This window comes from Caloenas nicobarica, chromosome 1, assembly GCF_036013445.1.
Source record: "Caloenas nicobarica isolate bCalNic1 chromosome 1, bCalNic1.hap1, whole genome shotgun sequence".
Classification (NCBI taxonomy): Eukaryota; Metazoa; Chordata; class Aves; order Columbiformes; family Columbidae; genus Caloenas; species Caloenas nicobarica.
In genome coordinates this window covers 73,618,672-73,643,747 of record NC_088245.1, presented here as the reverse complement: position 1 = coordinate 73,643,747, position 25,076 = coordinate 73,618,672, and the positions used below count along the sequence as shown (strand labels likewise).

The 25,076-nt window shown below is 40.1% G+C and overlaps 1 protein-coding gene across 3 annotated transcripts in view; it reads right to left on the bottom strand.

The window, feature by feature from the left end:
- Window positions 1-25,076, bottom strand: part of LRP6 (LDL receptor related protein 6) — a 124,003-nt gene that overhangs the window by 25,428 nt on the left and 73,499 nt on the right. For all 3 annotated transcript variants that reach the window (XM_065632091.1, XM_065632099.1, XM_065632107.1), the window contains 6 exons: window positions 24,582-24,753; window positions 7,546-7,762; window positions 5,901-6,190; window positions 3,986-4,212; window positions 2,420-2,604; window positions 339-665 (listed from right to left, as the gene is read on the bottom strand). In XM_065632091.1, the coding sequence (XP_065488163.1) occupies window positions 339-665; window positions 2,420-2,604; window positions 3,986-4,212; window positions 5,901-6,190; window positions 7,546-7,762; window positions 24,582-24,753 (1,418 nt within the window). The remainder of the gene's footprint in view (window positions 1-338; window positions 666-2,419; window positions 2,605-3,985; window positions 4,213-5,900; window positions 6,191-7,545; window positions 7,763-24,581; window positions 24,754-25,076) is intronic.

Here is a 25,076-nt window from a genome sequence, read left to right as displayed (position 1 = left end):
CGCTAGAGCTACTCTTCTTATTTTACTGTGATATCGGTCTGTTGAAAGATTTTTTGCTTTCTGCACCCTGTCTTCTCTGAAAAAGTCGGTAGGATTCTAGTATTAGAAAATTATATTTCAATATACCATTCTTCCTACAGAGGGAGACTAAGGAACCACAAGTTTTTCAAATACACATTTGGTATTAAAAATAGAAACTAGATTTCACTTGGCATACCAGCAAACAAGCTTCACCATCTCATGTAAAAATGAAACCCTTCCCTCCTCCAAGTACAATGCTTGCAACTGTTCCTAAACACACCTGATTCTCTGTTTTATTTTCACACATTAGGGCTTACCGCTACAAGTCCTGTTGTCAGAGTTCAAGGAATAGTGAGCTGGGCAGCCGCAGACAAAGCCACCAACAGGGACAGCTAAGCACAGGTGGGAGCAGTGACCATTGCTGGAGGCGCACTCATTCCAGCCGGCCTGCCTGGAGGAATGGAAGACCAAGATGTCCATCACATAATCCAAATGCCCTTGGATGATGGTTCGGTTCTGGCCGCTGGTCTTGTTGGCTCGTTCAATGCTACGCCGGCTCCAGTCAGTCCAGTAAATGTAATCCTGATACTGAGTCAAGCCAAATGGGTGAGGCAAGTCATCGGCTATAATCTCACGGTCAAGGCCTGTTTCACAAAAAGGAAGGGAGAGAAAAACCACAATTACACAGGGACAAACGATATGCTGTTTAATGCTGTTGGACATGCCCCCTGCACAGAAAACTTAACACATAATTACTTCAAAGCCACTAGTTCACTATTACAAAAGTAAATTATCAAGTAATGTACAATACTTAAAAGACCATCCCGAAGTCTGAGAACCTATCACAGAAATCTGCTAATCCTGCTTGCGATTCACAGAAAATGGAATTTACTAATGAAAAAAGTCCCAGTTTTGAAAATGATCAGGGTCCTCAAAAAGACTCTGTCCTTTCCCTCCTCCCCGAAACAAACAAGTTCCCTTGGATGGACATGCAGGATCCTGACACTATTCCCAGTTCACCATCTCCCACAGCACATTTGGGTCTCTGCCTGCTGCTTAGAGAGAGAGAACTGTTCTCAGCTTCATAAAATCCTACATTGTATTATGAGAAAAATCAAATGCACAAGGTTAAATTAATCTGACTCTGGAATGCCGTAACAGGAAGAAACAGTCAGAAACTCAAGGTAGGAAACAGTTAAATGTCTACATTGTGGAAATGTTAATAGACCTTAAGAAGCAGGGCACAGAAGGGGAAATAACTTCAACCACTTCTTTACCGTGGGACATCCTGCTGTCTAGTCACTGAAAATGAATGGGAGATAATGAAACGAGAATTCACTCCTCCTTTGTACAGGGAAAACAAGGATGCACAGAGAAGACAAGGATGCACAGCCCTACACTCTGCTGTCACCAGCCACAGAGAAGATGAAATTCTAATACTGTGTCCAGTTCCACGGTACACAGGGGAACGCTGAGCCAGCCCCAACAGCACACCAAAATACATGAGAAGCTGAAGGAAAGCTTTTACATTACATATAATTTCTATAATGCATTTTCCTGTTTTGATCTTTTTCTAGCTTTGTTCCACTATTGCAAATGTACTGCTTAAAGCAGAAAAAGTCCTTTAGCCTTAAATACTGGCTAGTGATAACACTAATCTGAATAATTTCGTACATAACAAGGCAGTTCACTCCTGTGGGTGCTGAGAAGTTAAAAAAAGATACTGCGCAAATCTGAGAGGACTCAGGCCCTCAGCACACTACCCTGGGATGGTGAAAGAAAAAAATATTCCACCTCTATTTAGCTGTAATGACCAGTTTATAAAACAATCGCAGAGACCCCCGTGTCAGAGGGAGAGTCCCCCTGGTGACTAGTACTAGCCAGGAAAAGATCCTTAGTGTGCAGGATACTGGAAAAAAAATTGCCTGAACCCTGAGGATATCAACAGAGATTAAAAAACAAATTCTATTAAATTACATTGTGAAAAACATCCAATAAGCTGTTGTTATCTTGGCTTTCTCTCTACCTTTTTACAGATGATGAAGTGCATGTTATGTATTTGCCAGTGCTCTTCAGAGCAGCAAAACAAGACTCTCCAAAACACTGAGAGTTGACAGCTTTGTCCTACATATAACTGAAAACATGTTCAGCTTGTATAATTTTAACTTCGTGAGCAACTACATCACCTACAAGAAAATCAAGGCCTCGCTAAATGCTGTGTTGCATAAACATCAATTATAGAAGCAAATGTTAAAGGCATGTGAGTTTGGGGAAAAAAAAAAAATCTATTTTTGTCTTAAGATGTGTATCTTTGCATTATTTAAGCAATAATTTGCCACAGGGAACTGTGAAAAAGCAGTAGCACCTCCACACCACCGCCCAGGGCTCTGGAGCTCACCTAGCATGTTGGAGGATTCTATCAGGTTGGTATCAAGGTCAGTCCAGTACAGCCGTCTTTTAGCATAATCAATAGTTAGGCCATTAGCACGTCCCACGTTCGGTACCAGAGTCGTCCTCTCGGTGCCATCCATAGCAGCTCTATCAATCTTTGGCTTACCACCCCATTCAGTCCAGTACATAAACCTGATTAAAAGGACAAAAGAAAAAAAATAATCACACTTATCCAAAGGAAAACTCAAGGGGAGAAACGGAACTCCTTAGAAAGAACAAGAAAAAAACAAGAGCTGTACATGTGAGCATTTATTAAGCCCCTTAAGTGTTTTTTTCAAAATACAAGCGAGGAAGTGAGTCAGGTTTCCTCAAAATGCTTCAACATTATTTTTGCCACTTGGAGCTGGATTTTCACCAGCAAGTTCCATAAGAACTTCAATCTTAACTAATCCATGCATGTCAGTTAAGAGGCAAAAGGTTGGCAGTTGGCAGCTTCATTTATACCTGGTTATTTAGCAAGATATTTTCCATGGCATTTAGCTTCTGTTGCTATTCAACTGTCCATCAAACGAAGGCATACAAAAAGGCAGATGTGCAGGGCACTGTTGTTAGTAGGTGCCACTGCACATCTCCACACAACTAAGTCAGTCAGCCATGTAACAGTGTGTTACATTTCAGCCAAGGGCAGAATAACACAAAACTGTATGGCATTTCCATTGGAGCAAAAGTATGAACTATTACATACTCATATGCCAGTTTATGCCTCATTTGGCAGTAGCACAGGCTTGCATGTGTTTATGTTTTCTTTAGGTACTGTACATAACACTTGAAAATGAAGTTCCCTCATTTGTAAAGTAAGAAAAAGACCATGCTGGTATAACCTCAAAAAGGTTTTGCATTTATTAGTTAATCTCAAATGAGCATTTCAGGGTAGAAGAACTATTAGTTTTGCTTTGTCTTACCCCATTCCTTCCCCTACTTTTGCTTTTACATTTGAATCCAACTGAGAAGTTTCTTCTCAGGATCTCTTTCATTTTGGGCAGAGGTGGGTATAACTGTTTCCATTCTTTCTCTGTCCTTGCTTCCCTTGTCCATACCAACTAAAAAGCCTCCCTCATCTGAAGAAACAAGCACCTTCCTTAATCTCAAGACAATAAGCTTCAGTCCCCCACTCTCAAGTGAAATCATTTAATACCTTTATTGGACTCTAACTTGTGATGAAAAAGATCCTCATTTTTGAAAGGACAAATATTTTCTTTTCAATGCTACAGACCTTTTCTAATTAATGAATTCCATAAACCTAACACTTCTTTGATTCTGTGGTTAATTAAAAAACTAACTATAAATCCCTTTTTAATGAGCTGCTCTCATTTTTTTTCAGTAGTATTCTTAATGATTATTCAGGACATTAAGAGCGTATTCCTCCAGCCCTTATACTCTAAATTACCAGGTTGTATTCCCCAGCTCAGCTCTCTCAGGATTTACAGGCAGTACCTAACCAGCATGCCCGAGAGGAAATATTACAATGTTGTTTTTCACCATTCATAAACATAAAATTAAACCAGCAAGTTACCCCTCAGCAGGGTCCAAGGCCAATGCCCGGGGACTGTCGAGATCTTTCCACACCAGCACTTGGCGATGCTGCCCATCCAGCTTTGCCACTTCTATACGATTTGTTCCAGTGTCAGCCCAATACAAGTTCTTGCCCAGCCAATCCACAGCCATGCCTTCTGGGTAATCCAAGCCAAACTCCACAACATGTTCCAGTGCGCTGCCATTCATAAATGCTCTGCTGATGGTCTGCAGGGATACCAAGATACACAGGCAAATTGAAATTTTACCCGTCTGTCATTGGGCTGGTTGTTTTCTTTGTTGCATTTTAAACACTTTCAGATTTTAGGCATCTCATAGGGAAAGAGGATCTTACAATATGCTACTTATTTGCAAGGCGAACAATGCTGCTATTCAGAAGTAATGATTTACTGTACTCTGTGAATGTATTCTGTGTCAATTACAATAGCATTTCACTGGGGAAATAAATGGGATAACTAGTCTGGTTCAATTAAGCAGTCTACATGCCAAAGTGACCTTAATAACTCAGTGCCAGCTTTGAGGGGGAAATATTTTGGCTCTCCCAGGATTATACAAAAGCATCGATGTTATAACGCAGAACAATATTTAAAGCAGCCTAATGAAAAAGTTCAGGATAGAACAGCAAATAGAATAAAACAATCTAATGACCGATTAGCTCAGTAGAGCAAGTGCTTCAATACTGATGGTTTAATTTAATTTCACGAAACATAATTTCTTCTTGGTCTTTTATTCAAAAGACTTGTTTTAAACTCTTGCCATCATGGATCAGCCTGTGATAGCAGACTGAGCCAGAATTATATTTTAATGATACATCAGAGTTTAGGCATTCCCTAATTTACTATGTCCAAATACTTACAAGCCTGAAAGCAAAGAAATAACATTTAGGATAGTACAAAATTCTTTCTGACAAACATGGGCTTCCTTTCTGCGTCCTTAATGTTCCTCTCCACGCACACTCCTCATACTTGTAACCCATCAGAAGTTAACACCAAGAATGATTTTTTTGTTTACTTCCCAGTTTGGATGCTACCTGCGAATTATGCCAGTTTGTGACAGGACACAGCAGGGAGGTTTGTATCTCAGTGTGCATCTGTATCACTCTTAAAAATTGATCAGATTATTGCTTTATTTTTATTTAAAACACAAATCAAATTAATACCATACCTAAAGAGTTCAGCTAAGTCACCTCTCTCAAAGTCTATGTTTTCAATTTTTATGATTCTTCAGTTGCAAAGACCCATGAGTTACTGTTGGCACAGGTCTCAAGCCAATTGCACAAAACTTCATTTTATTAAAAAACTAATTTTTGGCACTCACGAATTTGGCTATATCTACAACCTATTAAAAACAAAGGGAATAACTAGACTCACTGATAACAGAGATAACAGGCAGACAATACACAGATTTCTGTCACTCCATTAACCAGCATATTTAAACATCTACCCTCGGCCTTTTCCGATTTGTCAGTCTAGAACTTAGACCTGTTTTACAAAGCCTGTGATTCATAATACGTCTCACGTGCAGTAACTATATGAGTTAATAAATAGGTAAGATCCATTTTAACTTCCTGACCCAAGACAAGTCTTCCCTCCATTAAACAGATCTGGCAAAACACCTGTGATCCCCCAAACCTCCTGCCATATGCCATTCTTCTCAGCTTTCTGCCAAAAAACTTTACTTTTGCAAACTTAAACATTTTCACAGAAAGGATACATGAGATTTAAGGGATTTACAGGAGAGAATGCTGCCAGTATAACAAAAATGTATGCCATTCATAGTTAGAACAAGCTCTTTTACCTATCCCTTGAATCTTGTAAATCACATTTGTCGATCCATTCTTAAGCATCTAAAGAATCTTGTAACAACTTAATAGCCAATATAGAATAAATCTCTACCTTCAGTGAAATGTCAGTCCAGTAAATTCGATTGTCTGTTACATCAAAATCCAGAGCAGAAGCTTCCTTGACCCCAGTGAGTGGAATAGCAACGTTGTTGTTGTTTGTTTCCAAAGAGATTCGCCTGATATCTGCTCTCCGAGAAAACAGCAGGAAAGCTTCTGGGACGATGCAGGTCTTCATGTCGTTGATGAGCTCTAAGCCTATGGGGCAAGCGCAGCGAAGGCCTTGGGGTCTGTACAGACAAAGGTGGCTGCAGCCGCCGTTATCCTCTGCGCAAGGGTTTGTACCTAAGCATGCAACAAAAGCAAAAGCAATCACTGCAAACTGACTTGAGTTGGAAGATTAAGCCAGTCCTCACATGCATCAGCAACACTATGAGTCTTTAAGAAATATGTAAAGTTTTTCACCTTTTGTTCTCTGAATAAATTCATTTTTGTTCATTTCCTGTAATCGTTTAGAAAGCTGTTTCTCTACACGGCTTGAAAGCCAGCGCTTGTTTTCCCGACCCCATGAAACAAACCCAGCACTAGGGAAAGGGACCTGGACTCCAACAGCTGTCGATGTTCCCGATCCACAACAGCAGCACTAAATGGACATGAGTAGGACAGTAAGCAAGCGTATGTTTTGCTGTGGTCTGCAGTACACTGGCTCGTTTACATACCCCAATTGTGTTCCTACAGATGGAAAATTTGCAGATCCATTTTCACATCCATTCAATGGCCTCTTCTCTCCAGGATACTAGTAAAGCGGCTCTTTGCAATACTAACTTGTATACCTGCCCATGCTGGAAATCCACCTACTGTGAGAGGCCCGGTGTCCCAAGTTCAATTAGCCAAACAGTTGGAAAGAGAGCTGCATTTACAACACACGTACCTTTTGGCATCTTGTTAACATGGTAGCAGCAATGCAAAGATACACTCAGATTAAATTTGATTAATTCCCTGGAGTACAATCCAGACATGGCAGAAAGAAGCTGCAAGCCCTATCCACATAGCAGGATATTCAGGGAATGTGATGAGTTCTGTGGTGCCACAGCTGCACTGCTACCAGTGTTTGGATGGCCAAAACCAGCAAATTTAAAGCTAGATCCCACATTTTTACACCCCAGACGCTATAGGACAGAAAGTACTCCTAACTATTTTCAAAGATGATTTTGCAGTATTTATGTGAAAAGCACTGAACAGAATAAAACAGGCTCATTCTTAGCTTTCACATACCGGGAGCACATGTTCAGATTGCAAGATGAAAAGCTGCTACAGCTGCAGTTTCATAAACAGCTGGGCTAATCTAATAGCTGGCTGTTACAAAGAGAAGTTCTAATTTTCCAGGATCTTTCTTCTCCCCTTACTGGATCCAGGGTTGTTCAGACCTATGACCTGCTCCAATTCCCTAAGAAGCTGAAAGTTACCCATTTTGGGGGCTGCCTGGTGTTTTCCAGTTGATACTCTTCCAAGTTAGAGAACTGAAGCACCTCACAAAAGACCTGCCCCATCCCATCAAGCTTCAGTCTGCAGTTATCATGCAATAAAACTGGATTCTACCCATTTCTAAAAACCTGACCTGTTATAAAGTGATACCTGCAGAAGATCACTGCTGAAATTTTCTATTTCATTTTACTTGCCTGATTAGTAGTCTCACTCACCAATGATCTGGTGGACGTTTGTAGCTTTCAGGCCCATTAGATCAGGTAGCTGATCTATGATGATCTCTCTTTCTGCTGTTCGCTTATGCACACGTTCAATGCTGCGTCTTTGCCAGTCTGTCCAATAAACGTAGTCTCCCAGCAATGTGAACCCAAAGATATGAGGCAGCTTGTCCTCCACCAGAACTCTTCTCCCAGTTCCATCAGCATTCATGACCTATGGATACACACAAACTTATTATGTATACAGAATAATTCTGCCACTCTATCAGAGATTAATTAACTAGCTGCTCCACACTTAAGACTTGAAATTAAAAATAATCTCCTAGCCATTAAAATGCTATCAATGTCACAGAGCGGTCTAATAAAAAAAGACTGTATTTCAACAGGTACTTATTCTAAAACCCATGGAGGATCCCTTATGTATAAGGCTAGTCTTATAAACAGATCATAATGTGAAATTATGACCAAACATTCCTTATACTTGCTTTAGGAACTAATATGCATGTCTGTTGGAAGTTGCCTCTCTCTCTCATTTCCAACTTATGTTTTTAAGTGGGAGACACTGCGTTTTACACAAATGAAGACAAGCTTACAACGTCAAGGAGTCCTGGCTCAGTATCTTGTAGTCCACGGCCTGTCTCAAGTGAGCTTTACCCAGGTTACAGATAGCAGTAAGAGGAGGCCCTACATAAATTATGGGAGGTAAACATTCAAGAAAATCTACAGAACATGTTTGTATTCCCAAGTCTGAATACAGAACCAGTTTTACACTCTTCAAAATTAAGTTCAGTATTTTTTGTACTAGAAAGAACACTAATAGTCTGTAAATAATTGCATGCCTTTGATCAAGATACTTGAATTTACTGTGTCATTTTTCTCCACCACTAAAAAGACATAATACCTAACTTCCTCAAAGAGGCACTGAAAGGATTAGATATATGTATGCATGTTCAAGTGATCAAACACCTTATGAATGCCAAGTATTAGCATAAAAAGTACCACAGTGACAGGAGTGAAGAGAGTCCTATGTTTTAAGAGATGCTTAAAAATGATTCAGTACCGCAATTTTATAGAAAAGTTCCTTCTGAAATATTTCTTCTTGTTTCAAGTTTACAGTTTAAGTTTATAGCACGTATACTACCCCTCCCTCCCACCCTCCTCCCCTCAAAAAGAGAAAAAAAGAAAAGAAAAAAAGCCTTCATGTAAAAATTTCCCCAAAACATGTGATTCACAAAATTCTAGATTGTATACTAGTGTCTGAAACATTCTTCCCACTATCCAAGTGTTAAGGACTGGAAAAAGGGTGACTTACTAAATCATGTTTTCAAATCTCTCTCATTTGCCTTGGTGGAATTAAGACAGCCATAGACAATTCAGTTTATCCTTAAAACTATTCCCTGTCATAAACCTGACATTACTGCACTTACTCTCAGCATGTTAGAATGGGAATCAAATCTTTATGTGCACATTTCCCACAGAAAAATGAAAGGGGCTCTGCATACTTGCTGGTTTATAGGAATAAGCTTCACATTCTTTAGAAAAAGCTCATAATTAGTCTGTGACATTGGCTTACTAAAAAAATCTTCAGTCCGATAGCATATATGGCACGCTTCTACAAATGTACTAATGCCCACACGTCACAAAAATAAGATGAGCATTACTTGGTGAAGTTTTTTTTCCTCTTGCATTCTTACTAAGATCCTTTAGAAAGTCAAGCACAATACTTGCAGCTTCACTTTGCATTATGGTGCATTTACCATCCTAAAGCTGTAACTTATGTTCTTTACACTGGTAACCAAATCCGAACATAGCTTTTCCTATCACGGATTGTTTAGCTGGGCTCAGAGCCCAGCATAATTGCCTAATTTCTGGACTTCCTTTTGAAAACAAGCCCTGCTATTCCATTTATTCTACTTCAGAAAATTTCAGCATCTGCTGGCTCTCTCAATTCCTAGCAGCATGCCTCCTACACTCTCTTTGGATAAATGAGGTTGCAAACAACAGACTAATGGTTAACTTTAGAACCAGGGACACAGATTTAACATCTGCAAGACAAACTGTGAGTTATGGTCCTTAAGCTCACCATCCCTTCAAGAAACCATCACCACTACTACCAAGCAAAACTGGTCATTCCCTTTTGCCTACCACCCCTTTTCTAACTATGACACAATCATCTTGAGTGTCCGTGATGACTTGTTTCCCCCTTCCCCTTAAACTACAGAGATGAGCCATTTCTTGCAACTAATTAATATACGGCAATTGGCGCTTGCTAGCAGACCAAGGAGATATACGGAATGGATGTATGTTGCAAAGTGAATTGACTAAAACCACACAGTAATAACCACTAAGACACTCCTATCACAAAGCAGTATCTTTACATACTACACTTTTTGGCATGTACTTACAAAAGGAAAAAACTTTTATATGTATGGGGGTGCTTAACTACTGGCAAAGAGAATTAGTTGGAAGGTGCATGGTGCAAGATGAACTTTCTCTGGCAAACTTTAAAAGGGGAGCTGTTCAAATAAGCTTCCCCATACTGAAAGATAGCCAGGAAAAGAGAAGGGAGGACTTAATCTTTAAGTATCTGCTTTCAATTAATTTTTGTTTTGCTACATACACGTTATTTTGAAAGACAGCTTTATGTCACCTAGACAAAACAGGTGCCTATCTGAAAGGACTCATACATACTTGCCACCCTACCCCCATGCAATCTTACCTGAGCCTATCTGTGCTATATTACTTAATATAAACACCTGCCCATTAGCAGCTGGGTACCACTATATGAATAGTTCCATAGCACCATGTTATCTGCAGTCACTTTGGCTGCATTTTAGGACATTTGAACAGAATCTCATCAATAGGCTACAGAATCAAACAGCCTGGTGTAAGGCAGAAGGAAAGTGGCAAGGGATATAGGGATGATATGTATAATAAACAGAAGGAAAAAGAAACAACCACTGATCAACCAATTTCAAAGGATTTCAGCATCATCTTTTCACATATTGAAATTCACGTGACGACCGAGTCCCAGGTGATACTGCTTTATGTGTTCATTCCTCTTCTCCAGCCTCAGATGGATCTCATCACAGTGAAGCCTGTCCCCACAGAATCCCCCATCCGAGAAACCCACCTTCTGCTGCTCTGAGGCAGCTTTTCCAGCAGTTTATGCTGCTTTAACCACAATGCGGTGTGGGTTTCACATTCTGAGGCCATTCAGAATACTGCAAACCACAGTGAGAATATAGAGACTACAACAGGAAACAGATGTGGTGCAACCACAAACACTACCTTTACTGAAAGATCAAGTAGTTCCATGAAAAAAATGGAATTAAGTACAAAAACTAAATGGCCTCAGAAAAAAACCCAGATATTCTGCCTGTAGGATAAGGGCTTTGTGTATCCTAGAACAATAATGAATGCAAACCTCATGAAAGTACAGCTTATTCAAAATAAATGAATTAAAGCTGTACTTTCAAGATGCTGTACTTAAGGGTCAGCAGGAACAATAAAATAATAATTTCGAAGTGTTACTTCTATTTTAAAGTTACAGACTGGATTGCACAGTGAGGCATCCTAAGAGTCTTTCTTGCTGTCAGATACTCTCGATTCAATTCCCTCTTGAATACCAGTAATAACTGTAATAAACAGGCTAATGCAGTGAATTTACCTTTTTGATAATCTCAGATTTAAATGTATGGTAGTTTACACTTGTAATTTGATTGGTTCAAGTCTAGAGCTCAATCATTATGCCTACCCCATTTGTGAAAATAAAATTCAGCTGCAGCTACAGCTCGTCCTAGAACCTACACAAGGCTACGTAGATGAGCAGCCCACCCAGGTCTAGTGGACCAAGGCCAGTGGCAGTCAAGAGGAGGCAGAGGTGCACTGGCTTATATCCATAGCACTGAAGAGATGCAAATAACAGAAACTGTCTGTCCCTATCGGGCCATTCTTAGACCATTAACAAACGTTAAGAGCCCAGTTCTACAAGGTGCCTGACAGCCTCAGTACTGACAACTCCCAGAGAAGACGACAGCACGCAGGCTCTGGAAAAAACACACTTTCCAATGTAAATCTGGGATACTGTCAGAGAAACCCAATATGATGTACCTGTAATTAACCTAGTGCCATAAGCAGGGTGACAGCATGCAAAGCATCACCTTTCATCTTAACTCATGATCAAAGTTTAATTTTCAATGTAGAACCACAGGATCTTAGACCAGCCCAGGTTGGAAAGGACCTTGAAGATCATCTATCTAGTCCAACCTTTTGTGGGGAAGGGGCCTAGATTAGATTAACTAACATCCTGTCCAGTCACATCTTGAAAACTTCCAGTGACGGGGACTCTACGACATCCCTCGGCAGGTTATGCCAGTGAGTGATTGCTCTTGCTGTAAAATATTTCCTTCTTATATTGAGATTAAACCTCTCCCAGTGCAACCTGTACCAGTTGCCCCTGTCTTCTCCATGTGGCTCCTTGTAAAGTGAGAGCCTCCATCCTCCTTGTAGCTGCCCTTTAAGTACTGGAAAACTGTGAGGAGGTCCCCCCAAGCCTTCTCTTCTCCAGGGAGAAAAAAATCTAAATCCTTCAGTCATTTCTCAAAGGGCATGTTCTCCAGCCTTCTGATCATCTTCGTGGCTCTCCTTTAGGCCCTCTCCAGTCTGTCTGCATCTTTTTGGAATTGTGGGGATGTCGTGGTTTAACTGCAGCTAGCAATCAAAACTATGATATCTGCTTGCTCACTCCCCACCACCCCGCCCCCAAATAGGGCATAGAATCAAAGGCAAGGGAAAAACTCAAGGACTGAGATAAAACCAGTTTAATAGAACAACTAATACTAAAATACTACTACTACTACTACATATAAAATGGAAAACAAAATATAAAATAAGTGATTCTCGATGCAATTCCTCACGAACTCCATCCACACCAAGCAGCCAGTCCCAGGAAGAGAGCACTCTGGTCCTGAACAGCCAATCCCAGAACAGGGGAAGAAGGCAGAAAAGCCCAAAGGCCACTGCAAAATGGCAGAATGGCAAAAGGCCAAACTAAAAAAACAAAACCAAAACAAACAACCCACCCACCCCAAACATCTGAAAGGGAGCAGAACTGGAATGGGTCTTCCTACCCAAAAAACCTGACTCTCCTTAAATATGAAGCATGATGCTGATGGCATGGAATACTCTTATTGATCACTCTGGATGTCAGTCGAGGTCTGGCACATCCGTGCTTCCCTTCCCAGCTGCCTCACACCTTCAGCAAGAGAGTCCAGAAAGACCTTGGCTCCCAGACAACAACTAAGATAACAGTAAGGTCTTCCATTCTCTTTGGTCCAACTCAAAAACACAGGCAAGTTACTTGGAGGAAAACATTAATTCTGTCCTGGGATGTTATCGTCTTGTTCTCAAACTAAATCCAAACAATGACTGTGCTAGCTACGAAAAAGAAAGGTTTCTAACTGCATGAAGAACATTAACTTGCTTTCAGTCAAACAAGCAGAGGGGAGCAGAGCCAGACACAGTACTCTAGGTGCAACCTGACTGGGATGGCCATGTCTCTACCTCCGCTAGCAATGCTCCGGTGGATGCCTTTGTTGCTGCAGCAGCGTACTGCGCTCATGTTCACCTTGTTATCCACCCCAGCTCCCTTTCAGCAGGCTGCTGCCCAGCCACACAGATCCCAGCCTGCACTGAGCTCTTTGGTTACGTCATCACGTGTGCAGGACCTTGCACTTGTCTTTGTTAAACTTCACACATGGTTCTTGCTAGCCAACTCTTCCAGCCTGTCCAGGTCTCTCTGTAAGATGGCTCTCTCTTCTGACTTGTCCACCCAGTTGAGTGTCATCAGCAAACATGGTGAGGGTGCTTTCAATCCTATCATCCAGATCATTTATGAAGGTTGGACATTAGGAAAAGGTTCTTCACCCAGAGGGTGGTGGAGCACTGGAACAGACTCCCCAGGGAGGCAGTCACAGCCTCAAGCCTGACAGTGTTCAAGAAGAGACTGGACAAAGCCCTCAGACACATGGTGTGAACTGTGGGGTTGTCCTGTGCAGGGACAGGAGTTGGACTCGATGATCCTTCTAGGTCCCTTCCAACTCAGGACATTCTGTGATTCTATGCTGAACAGCATGTGGCCCAGTACTGATCCCTGGGGGACCCCACTGTGACAGGCTGCCAGCCTGAGTGAAAACCACTTATCACCACCCTCTGAGGTGCCATCCATGAGCCAGTTCCCTGCCCATGTCCCAGACCACCCATCCAGTCTGTATTTTGCCAGTTTGTCTAAGACGAAGCTGTGAGAAACTGTGTCAAACGCTTTGCTGAAGTCCAGGTAAACAACATCCACTGCTCTCCCCATGTCAACAGAAAATGTTATTTTGTTGTAGAAGGTGAACAGGTTAGTCTGGCATGATTTGCCTTGGGTAAATTCATCTTGGTTTTTCCCAATCACCTGCTTCATTGGGCTTACAAATTTCTAGGAGAAATCTTTCTGGGGACTGAAGTAAGACTAATAGGCCTGTAGCTCCCTGGATTCCTTGTTTGGATGTAGTTATGCATAATCTGGGAGCAGGTAAGTATCACACATGCTAAGCTCTTTCTCAGGATGACTGGAACAGAGGAAATCGATAGTCATTGAAAATTTATAAACAATGGCTGCTAAGTCTGTATCTTCAAAAAATTAAAGATTACCTACACGAATGGAATAGGCCTCTGTGGTGGACTGAAAGCCCCCAGATATACTACAAGACGTTGCTAGAGCTCACCCTATTTCACAGACACACATATCAGTAAAACAAAAAAACCCAAACAACTTCCTCCAGCAAAATCCATGAACTGCTCTAATTTCAGATACAAACATTTCATAACAAAATAAGAACAACTTGAACCTAAGCCCTGAGTTTTATAATTGACAACCAATTTTTGGACTAATGAAAGAGACCTCAGCCATCTATTGGTTCCTGAACTTCAGCACCTTTACCAGCACCAGCTCACTGATGCTCAGAGAGGCCAAGAGACAGCACTTAATATTATAAGACCTCAGCTGCCCTGCTCGAGCACTACTGCCATCACTGTGCCAGCTCTAAAAATGTCCAGCAGGGACCACAGCTGGGAGGCCTTTCACCCCTGACTCAAAGGAAGGATGCAGCTGTAGCACTTATCTTCCTTCTGAAAGGATACGGAATGATTGTGCCACTGTACTCAGCACTGGTGAGGCCACACCTTGAATCCTGTGTTCAGTTTTGGGCCCCTCATCATATGAAGGACATTGAAATACTAGAGAAGAGTGCAGAGGAGGGTGATGAAGCTGGTGAGGGGCCTGGAGCACAAGTCTGATGAGGAGCGGCTGAGGGAACTGGGGCTGTTCAGCCTGGAGAAAAGGAGGCTGAGGGGAGACCTTATTGCTGTCTACAACTCCCTGAAAGGAGGTTGTAGCATGGAGGGTGTTGGTCTCTTCTCCCAAGTAATAAGCGATAGGATGAGAGGAAATGGCCTCAAGTTGCTTCAGGGGAGATTTAGATTGGCTATTAGGAAAATTAGATTGGCTATTAGGAAAAAATTCTTCTCGGAAAGGGTTGCCAGGCATTAGAACAGGCTGTCCAGGGAAGTGGTGGAGTCACCATCCCTTGGAGGTGTTTAAAAGGCATTTAGACAAGGTTCTTAGAGACATGGTTTAGTGCTAGAGTTAGGTTAGGCTATGGTTGGACTTGATGATCCTGAGGGTCTCTTCCAACCCAAATGATTCTATGATTCCAAGAGAGTGTTCCAACTCTGTGCCAATGCTTTCCATGTAACCTGTCCCACAAACACCGAACACACTGGCTTGTTGTTTCCTTGGTATGCGTTGAAATATACTCTCAGATATATTTATGGTTTACCTTACAGCATGGGAAAAAAGCCTGGCCATTTGGCACAGACTTCTATGAAGGAAATGTCACAGAAAAAAAGTAAACTCTTCCTGAGCAGACCTGAAACTCTTGAGTCATTCTAACAAGTTGCTTTTCTTGCAATAGTTTGAAAGACAGCCGAAAAACATCAGAACGCATTACCACCTTCACAATTTCAACATGGGTCATGGTAATGCACTCTAGATACAACTAAAAAACAATCAAGTGGAAAAGTGAATTTCTCATGAATTTGATCATTAACACTGATGTGCATAAGATGATTGCAAAAAAGTATTAGACAGATGTGAAATACTGAATTTAATACACATATATTTCAACATACTGTGGAAAAAGATCTTGAATGTGGCCTGCATTATACCTGGCTTAGTTACTTCAGCCCTGATTATCCAGTGATAAATACTGTTTATTTGTGTTGTTTGTTTGACGCAACACTTTTTGACTCAGTTCATGACGCTGCTAACCAAGAATATGACTGTTTGTCTTCCAACTAAATGTACGTGAATCTTACTATGTCAGAGAAGTGAAAAAAACCACCAGCTCATTAAATTTATTTGCTTAAGGCATAAAAACAAAACTGGGGCAGCACCTCTCAAAAATAACTCTAAAAGAGAGCTAGAATGCCTTCTGAAAATTACATCAGCATTTTTTCAGACCAGGTTTGAGAACTATGTATTTCCAACTTGCTTCTTTAAGAAACATGAACAGAACAGAATGATTTTACTATTATGGCTGCAGCAATATCATACAATTAACATGTGTATCTACTATAAAACAGCAGCTCTAAGAGAGGAAAAAAAAGACATATTAATTTCCAGTTTTATCAGTCTTCCCCTCTGGGGCGGTGGGGGGGGAAAGTCCTGACCAACTATACCCTCTTTGAGTGATCAAAACTTTAACCCAACTTGAGACAATTATTCTGTCAGTGTCATTAACTCACTGTTAACAGCATATTCCCTCAATTCTAAAATGTTAAGGAATGTGTCAGACATGAAACGGGAAGCCACCTCTTCACTGCATTGAAATCCTGAGAAATCAGCAGAAGGGATACCTGGAACCCTTTATATTTTCTTCAAAAACCAAATGCCTCCAGCAAACTCCACAACTACTTAGTGTTAATTGTTTTGTAATAGCCATTACCAATTTCTAATTTAACAGTTCCCCAGCACTCTCAGTTTCCTTTTGAGCTCTAACAATTTTTCCAAAGAATTCAAAATATATTTTTCCTGAGCATGGATAATATTCCTAATAGGACTGTAGTAAAGATAAATATGTAAAAACAGAATAGAGATTAACTTCATAAATTGCCCTTTCTATCATGCTACAGACACTGTTATAAGCTCATTTCTTTCACAATAGGACAACTTTCCTAGCTCGCTGATCAATCAATGCCAACAACAGAACCATTTCCTCAGTGATGGAATTTAATTTTAGAAACAATTGGTTGGGTTTTCAATGAAACAGCTCAAGTTAGGTGAAGTGACAAGCAGGCAGGGAAAGGATTTTATAACCATTGTGACAATCAAATATGACATCTCCTAGGGTATCTCGTGCAACACAAAAAACCCCAGCGTTTGTGAAGAACAGGCTAAGAGAAAAAAATTGAGACGAAATAATGAACAGGATGAGAAGAAAGGTTTTCACAGGAAACAAGGAGGATTGTCTGAAAAGATTCAGCAGTAAAACAGGTGAATAAAGATGCTTGGCTATGGAAATTAATTTTTGGTACATTAATACATAGGGTGGAGTGGCAACAGTCAGAGGGTGTTGTGTTACGTGGCCATAGGCTATAGGAGTACAGACAAAGAAAGCTTATGACTGTGATTTTGCAATTTAACATTTGTCAGCTCAGTCCTATCAGCAACCATACACACGCTTCGCAGGAAGCAAAGGAGACGAGTCAAGACCAAACTGAGCCCTCACAGTGGTTTGGGGGACAGGTTTAAAAGATTAAGTTCAGCAACACAATTTCTAATGCTCTTGCACATGGGCAGAAGCCTCTGTTCTCTTCCTTCCCAAGGTACTTACTTTCAGTACCCTGCACCGAGAATTTCTTATTTTTAATTTGTTCTCTACTAAACTCGGTGCTTTCCAGATACCTCCATAAGCAAATATAATTGATTTTTTGTAGAAGGAAAAAAAAATGTGGAAAGCTTTCTGCTGTTTTGACAAGTCCAAACGGTCCAGGGAACAGTCCAATGAGTGACTCCGTCAGTGCAAAGCTGAGGGTGGCTCTGCGATACTTTCCACTTCTGGTGGCAGTAAGCTATTAAGCTGATTCAGCTGCACCTTTTGCTAAATCACTTGCATTCCAATGGTCTCTGCATGTCCAAAAGCTTGTGTTTCCATGATATGTATTTACCTGCCTAGTAAAAGGTATTTATCTAATAATCCTTTTGCAAAAGACCTTTGCAAAGTTACATCATGAATGGTATCAAACAAAAAGTTTAGGTTAGGACTACAAACTCTCAGAGTGAAATACAAAGGCTGTGTGAAGAAAGATGAATAATTATTGAGAGGGATCACGAGGTCACGCAAATGCTTCTGAAGAAGCCCAGGTCCAAGATCAGTACAAGCTTTTTTGTACGGTAATGCAACTAAGCTTGAGAGAAGGTAAAAAAACCAACCAAACAAACCAAACCAATCAACCAACCAACAACAACAAAAAACCCACAAACAAAAAAAACAGGCAGAATATTGGAGAGTAAGGGAGGGGTAATAGCAGACTGACAAACAGCACTCAGCTGAATCTGAAATGCAGAACATAACTCAGTATCTCTTCACATCACTCCCCAGCTTGCCTTCAAATATTATTTTAAGTACGTCAGACTCAGTGGAGTCAGATGATGGCGCTAGTTAATTTAGTTTGAGGAATTTTTGTGTTTTCCCTTAGGTAACAAATACTGACTGCTGGTACAGGTTTGCTACTATCTAGATGAAAAACAAGCGTAAACTAAAATGCAGTTTCCTAACTTCGACGGGAAAAATCTAGGAAGCATGTATGGCACATTAGTGGGATCCAAGGGTTGTACTTCTATCAGCTCCATGCTAGGACATCAGGAGCTGTCATGAGCAAAACGTGACTGCTCATCTGCAAGCAAAGCTTTAAGAAACATCTCTGAGTTTCCAACACGGAAAGTCTCAGTCAAGCTGCACAGATGTAAGCAACAACCAAGTCTGAGAAAGGTTCATTTTTGCTATTAACAATAATGTGCAAAAAGGTTGCAGAAGTCAGCTCAAATGTGGCTTGAGTGTGGGCATCTGCCTTTGACATGGTCTCTCCAGGCCCTCCTTAGGCTTAACAGAAAAGAAGAGGTGCTTTTAGAGTGGGACTCATCCCATCTATTCTAAACATTTACTTTAGGGTAAAGCAGAAGTGCCGATTTCTGACATTCTCTACAAAGGCAACATAAGGCAACTTACTGAGCTGAAGATCTCTACATCTCATGAGATGAAAACCACCCAGAGATTTCAGGGAGAAATGCACATCTATGACACAAAAAGCCTTTTCAAACTGAACATCCAAGTCTTCTGTAATATTATGTAATTTTTAGGGCAGTAATTTTACTTCTTAGAAAAGTACCATGCTTGGTACCCAGATCACAGAGTCAGGTTAGTCTTGGACAAGAATTTTGGCTGTATCTACCCAATACCCTCCCTTGGTATCCTCCTCCTGTTGCGAGGTGCTGAGAATCTCTCTCAGTTCCATTAAGGATGACTCCTGTTGATTGCAGATCCTTCAGGACTTCTCTGGGAACTTGTCAGCACAAGTGGTTTGTAATGGGTGTCTCAATTATCAAACTTTTCACATTTCAGTTTTATTTAGATATTTTTAGTTTATCAAAGGCAATAAAAATTTGGCTTTTTAATGTTCCTGAATTGAAACTGGCATGGATGTTTGGAATATGTTTCTTCTTTTTTACTTTTATAATAAAATGTTTTGAACAGCTGCAAAAGGTACATGCTAGGTGACAGTTCTGTAGCACCACTCTCAAAAGCCAAAGCAAAAAAGAAATTCATCTTTTTTCAGATTTAATAATAACAAGCTTAGAATGCCAGGAGGCTCTCGCTCAACATTTGGGGTCCACAGGTAAGAGGCCACTCAAATTCTTCTGTCCAGATCTTCAACAGTCAGGACAATTTACTAATATCTGGTCTATAGCTGTCATTTGTTTGCTTTGTAATACAGTTTTCCTATCTTGATCTGCATAATGAAATTTAACTCTTCCCTAAGCTCATTCAGAAGTTCAAAATAAATGACCTGAATGGAAATTATATGAAGTGTAAACTTTTTTTTTTTTTTAAATAAGCCCTTACTCTACTACTGATTTCAGAAATCTACATTTATTTCTTAATGCAGGCCTAGCAGGAGTTAAGAAATAGCTGGAAATTCTCTGACAAAGCAAGCTTAAATTTCTGAAACTGGGATGGAGGAGAGGGTTCTGCCCCTAGCTTCTGCAGCACATACTTGTTCTCTCCTGAAAGAAGTTCCCAAGTGCCACAAGTATCTAAACCAGGTCAATAACGAATTGTGGCCAAAATTAAACACTAAAGCAACTTCAAATATTTGTTTCAACTACCTTATTTCTAATACCTGCAAAAGCTCAATGGAAGTACACAAAAGCAGCTGTGTTCAACAGCTAGGAATTCAATGGTTTCTGCTTCTCAATTTTCAAACCTCTACTTCAAAATAAAGGGAGATGAGGTAGGATCAGTAATCAGGCTTACAAGTCATCAGCATTTTCACAATACAAAGACTAATGCTATGAGACAAAATTTCTCAGTCAGAAAATAAATGGTGAATGCTTAGAAAACAAAATTTCCTTATTAGGGTGGCAGCAAAATTGAGGGAGTTGTCATCAGAGGAAAATGTAGCCCTGCAATTTCAGGATTAGAATATGAATTAGAGCATTCTCTAGATGCCAGGCTATTAGCTCCTGGGTGAAAGACAAAAAGCTCCTCTCTGTTCAAGATTTTTGTCCCCAAAAAGTCTTAGCAGCATCAGCTGTCTGTTGTCCGACAAAGCTGGGTTCTGAAGACTTGTGTGTGCTTATGCTGAAAAAACATCAGGATATAAGACTTTTCATATTAATAATGAGGATTAGAGACAGTAATGACAGGCACGGCTACCAGATTTGGGAACGCAGAAACACTTCAAGTTAGAGTTGCAGTCAAAAATCACTAGATAATGGTTAGATCTGTATAGGAGGCAGAGTCCTTTCTTTAAACTCACCACTAGTAGGTGTAAGTGGGTGCCATCTCTGGCTCTGAGAATGGAGAATAGGAAAGAAGACGAATAAAGAAAAATGAAGGAAAGACTGAAAAATTGTGAAAAATCAGCCATATCATCATTATTTCCTCTTAACACACACACATCCACACATGCATGCAGCCATTTATAATTGCTTTATCAATACGAGCTTTGCTGACCATTTTAAATCCAACCTGTGCCTTAAAACAGGTAGCGTACGTGCTCAGAAGACAAATATTCACTTGAGCAGGAAAACATAAGACCAATTCAACAGAGCAGATCATACATTTTTAACCTCATAGCACGGCAGGAAAATGCTTTAAACCTGTAGCAAGTCAATGAGAAATCTTCCCTACTGGTAAGCACAATAGCAACCATCCATTTCAATAGAAGTTTATCAGCAGTGAAACCTGACCAAGATAAATGACGAAGCTGTTGAGCCACAGCCTGCTTCTGCCTGCTGCAGGCTGCCAGATAAAATGGGAACAAAAGCTCCCTGCTGTACCCCCTACCAGTCTCCATTAACCCCTGCTGATGCTTTATTATCATCTGGGGGCTCCAGAACAGCATAGCGCAAATCAGTGTGCAAAAAATAAATAATAAAAGCTCATATGTAGCACAAACAAACCAGAAACGTAGCTTGCAAGAAACATTCATTTTGGCAGTGCTGTAATTAAATAATGGTTATGAGGAATTCCACATACTAGGGAAAAAAAAAAAAAAAGAGGAAAAAAGCACAATATATGTAAAATCATGTATGAAAAACTACTTAAAGGCAATAGATTGCAAGTACCCAAATGTGTTTCTCCTGCTTTTAGCCCTCCTGCCAAATGCATACAAACACATGTAAGCAAAGCAGCGACCAGGCAAATATTCTGATGTCTTCACATCCAGTTCCTAGTTTCATCTTTTGATCCTGTCACAAATACCCTCTTTGTTGCACCTTCTCCAGTGTCCTTTCTCCAAATGTAAGCTTAAAACATTTACTGAAGGTCAAAGCATCTTCTACTAAACTGATATAAAAAATGGATGGGAAGGGCAAGGAAAGTGTTACAAATCTCCTCAGGGTTCATGGTTGCCATAGGAGAGAAAGGCAGTGGGAGGAAGACTTGAAATGTTAGTAATATTTTAGCTATCACAGATCTAGATAGTGGCATTGCAGCCTGAGATTTCTGTAGCCTACCATAACAAAATCAATCTTTTATGAAAGATTACAATGAGGACACACAAGATCCTGGGGAAAATTCATTAAGATTCATCAGTAAAGCAACTCACCACTACATTTGCATTACTCAGCACATTGGGGGCAGGGATGGGGGGAGAATCTACTTTAGACTGAACCATTCTTTTGGATAAACACCCCCTCTTCATCCTATAGAGCCTTTCCATGCTTTACTAATTACAGAACCTGTACTGAACTCGTACTCTGATCTATCACTATCAGAGGTCACCAATTTTCAACTCATTTCTGCCCCCTGAAGCGCAGTTAGCAAGCAGCAATACTACACCTAAGGAAGAACACATTTTTCCTTAAGCTAATGCAACAAGCTAACAGGATAGACTCCCAAAACCTTCAAGGAATAGAATGGCCTCAACAAAGGGAAGGAGAGAGGCTGCAGGGGTTCGATCCAAAGATCCACCCATCCCAGTATCCTGTCTCTGAGAGTAATCAAAACCTACACTTACAGAGCAGCATAATAAAGCAAATGCCTACAGAAACTTCTCAAGAAGCCTTTTTCATTCCACAGCAACTTATGGTTCAGTAATTTGTGGTTCAGAAGGCGATTCTGTTTTCTAGTAAAACATAGTTGAATTTCCATCCACAGACTTACCCAGTCTTCCCAGTAACACATGCAAGCTTTTAACATCCACAACTTACCACACACTGAAGAACCATCTGCTTTTGTTCTGAACCCATCACCTGCCAGTATCATTTACAAATGCCAGTTTCTTCTAACAAAAAGGTGTGTGTGGTGTGGGGAAGTCCTGGTCTTGTTATACATAATTTTAGTGATTTTATAGGTCTCTGTCACATATCTCTAAATTAAAATCTTCTGCAATAACAAAAAATAAAAAAATCCCAACCCCCAAAATCCTTAAACAAAACAAAAAAAATCCAAAAATACCAATGAGAAACTGTGGGAGAACTTCTGTTGCTTTAAAGGTTTTGGCCAGGCTTTTTCAACATTTTCTGCACATTGATAAGAGTTAACAAATGTTAACTTTTTATAAAAAGCAGCAGCAATAAAATCCTAAGTTCAACATTTGAAGCCTCATAGTTAAAAAATAACCAGTAATTCTGAAACTCTAAGATGATAAATCTTCTCCAGTGCCCCACATAGATGTTACATGGCAACCTGGAACAAACTCATTCTGCTGGCTCACATTGGTTTAAAAACAATGAATAGAAATTGTTTAAGCAGACTTTGCGCCAGATCAGATATCTTCTGTCCTGCCACAGACATTGTAATGTTGGCATAAACATTGTATCATGTGTTCCAGCCAGTTTGACAGAATTACAGCAGTGAGCTCATGCCTGATCTAGGTGAAAACTTCTATCACAAACTGATCCAGCACCGAACAGAATCATTATTAATGAATATGGAACCATGGTCCGAGTAAGACTGAAGCACATGGAAAAATCTCAATGTTTTGGCAAGCATGAGACTGGAGAATGCCTAACTTTCCTTTTGCAAAACACATTCAAGTCCAAGACAGTATGAGGGCTGAAACGCTCTAAATAAATCTCTAAGCATAGCTAAGACTCTTTTTCCCCCCTCTTTTCGCAGAGTTGATCCGATGTTAGGTGAATTATAGACTGTAAATCTTGTTTTCAGGACAAAGAAAACCGTGCTCCCTGAGGCTCTCCCAAGGAGTGCTTCCAAGCAACTCGCCTCTCAGGACCGGAGTTACTTTGACTCTGAAGGAGAACAGTTAATGTGACCTTCCAGCACGAGATGATAACTTCACATTGACTTATATGAAGTTATAAATAAATAAAACAATTCCATAAGGCTAGAGAAGATATGGTGCCCAATATGATAAGTGCTAAAAATGATGTGTGGTGGTAAGGATTCACTAAGGAAAGCTATAATTCATCAAAAGAAAGGTAAATCTACCAGGGTATAGCAACGGTGGATGGTGCTATTATTGCACCAGGTAGTAGCCAAGTCTCCTGCCTCCAGATGAAGTTCTGCCTTTGGGTAGTAAACTGAACAAATACTAAACAATGCTACTCTCTCAAAGATTGACAGAGAGATAAATGTAAAATTTGTTTCATAAATGTTATATAGCAAAATAAAACACAAGATTTTCAATGTGAAAGAAGAGCAAAACAGCTTTTTTGTTTTCAATTAAAAGTTTCAGCAGAACATGCCGGAAAGGAAGGAAAATCTATCCCCTTGCTTGAACCCTAATAAAATGAGGGAGATGCAAAATACAGAGGATTTGTGAGAGTACAAATAATTAAATATGAAATTAGATTTATTTCTTTAAAATATGTTCTACTAGCCATCTAAGGTGAGTAGCACAAAGAATGAAAGATTTTTTTTTTTAATCTAAAGCATTACTCCAAGCAAAAAGCTTTTTTTTCCTGATGATTTAAGAATTTACTTATTTAACAAATCCTTATCATACATTCTGAAAAAGAGGGAACTACTACATGGATATCATTTCCATTTAAACACACTAAAATGGAAGAGGAACAAGTAACTTGCCCAAAGACACAGAAGAAATGGAATTGTTTCTTAAAGCACAAATCAACCATTATCCCATTGCCCTTTTAGGCTACATTAGAATTTAAACACCTAGAAAAATAGAGTAACTACATTCTATAATTCCATGGAATTAAAAACGCGGGTGCCATTACAAACCTCTATTTTGTCTGTTTTGGCATCTCCCCAGTATATTTTGCCTTCTGCATAATCCAACGCCAGTCCGTTTGGCCAGCCAAGAGAGGTATTCACCAGCACAATTCTGTCTGAGCCATCTAATGCTGCCCTCTCGATCTTTGGGATTTCTCCCCAGTCGGTCCAGTACATGTACCTGCAAAGGAAACGAAATCTTAAGAACTCTTATTAATCCAAACTTTCAATATTCACACAGCATCTTCTGGACTACTGTTCCCTGAAACCACACTGCACACAGAAAAGTGCATTTCTAAGCCAAATGTGTTTCCTTACCTAAGTAAGGATGCACAAACCACTCAGAAAACACTGACATGTGAACACACTGTCCTGTTACACAAAACTCCTGTATCAGTCTGCTCAGCAAGACAACATAAGCAGTGCTATTAGCTACAATCAACAAACAGGTCAACACAGTCCCCCAAAATATTTTTAACAGCAGAATAAAACCTAAAGACATGT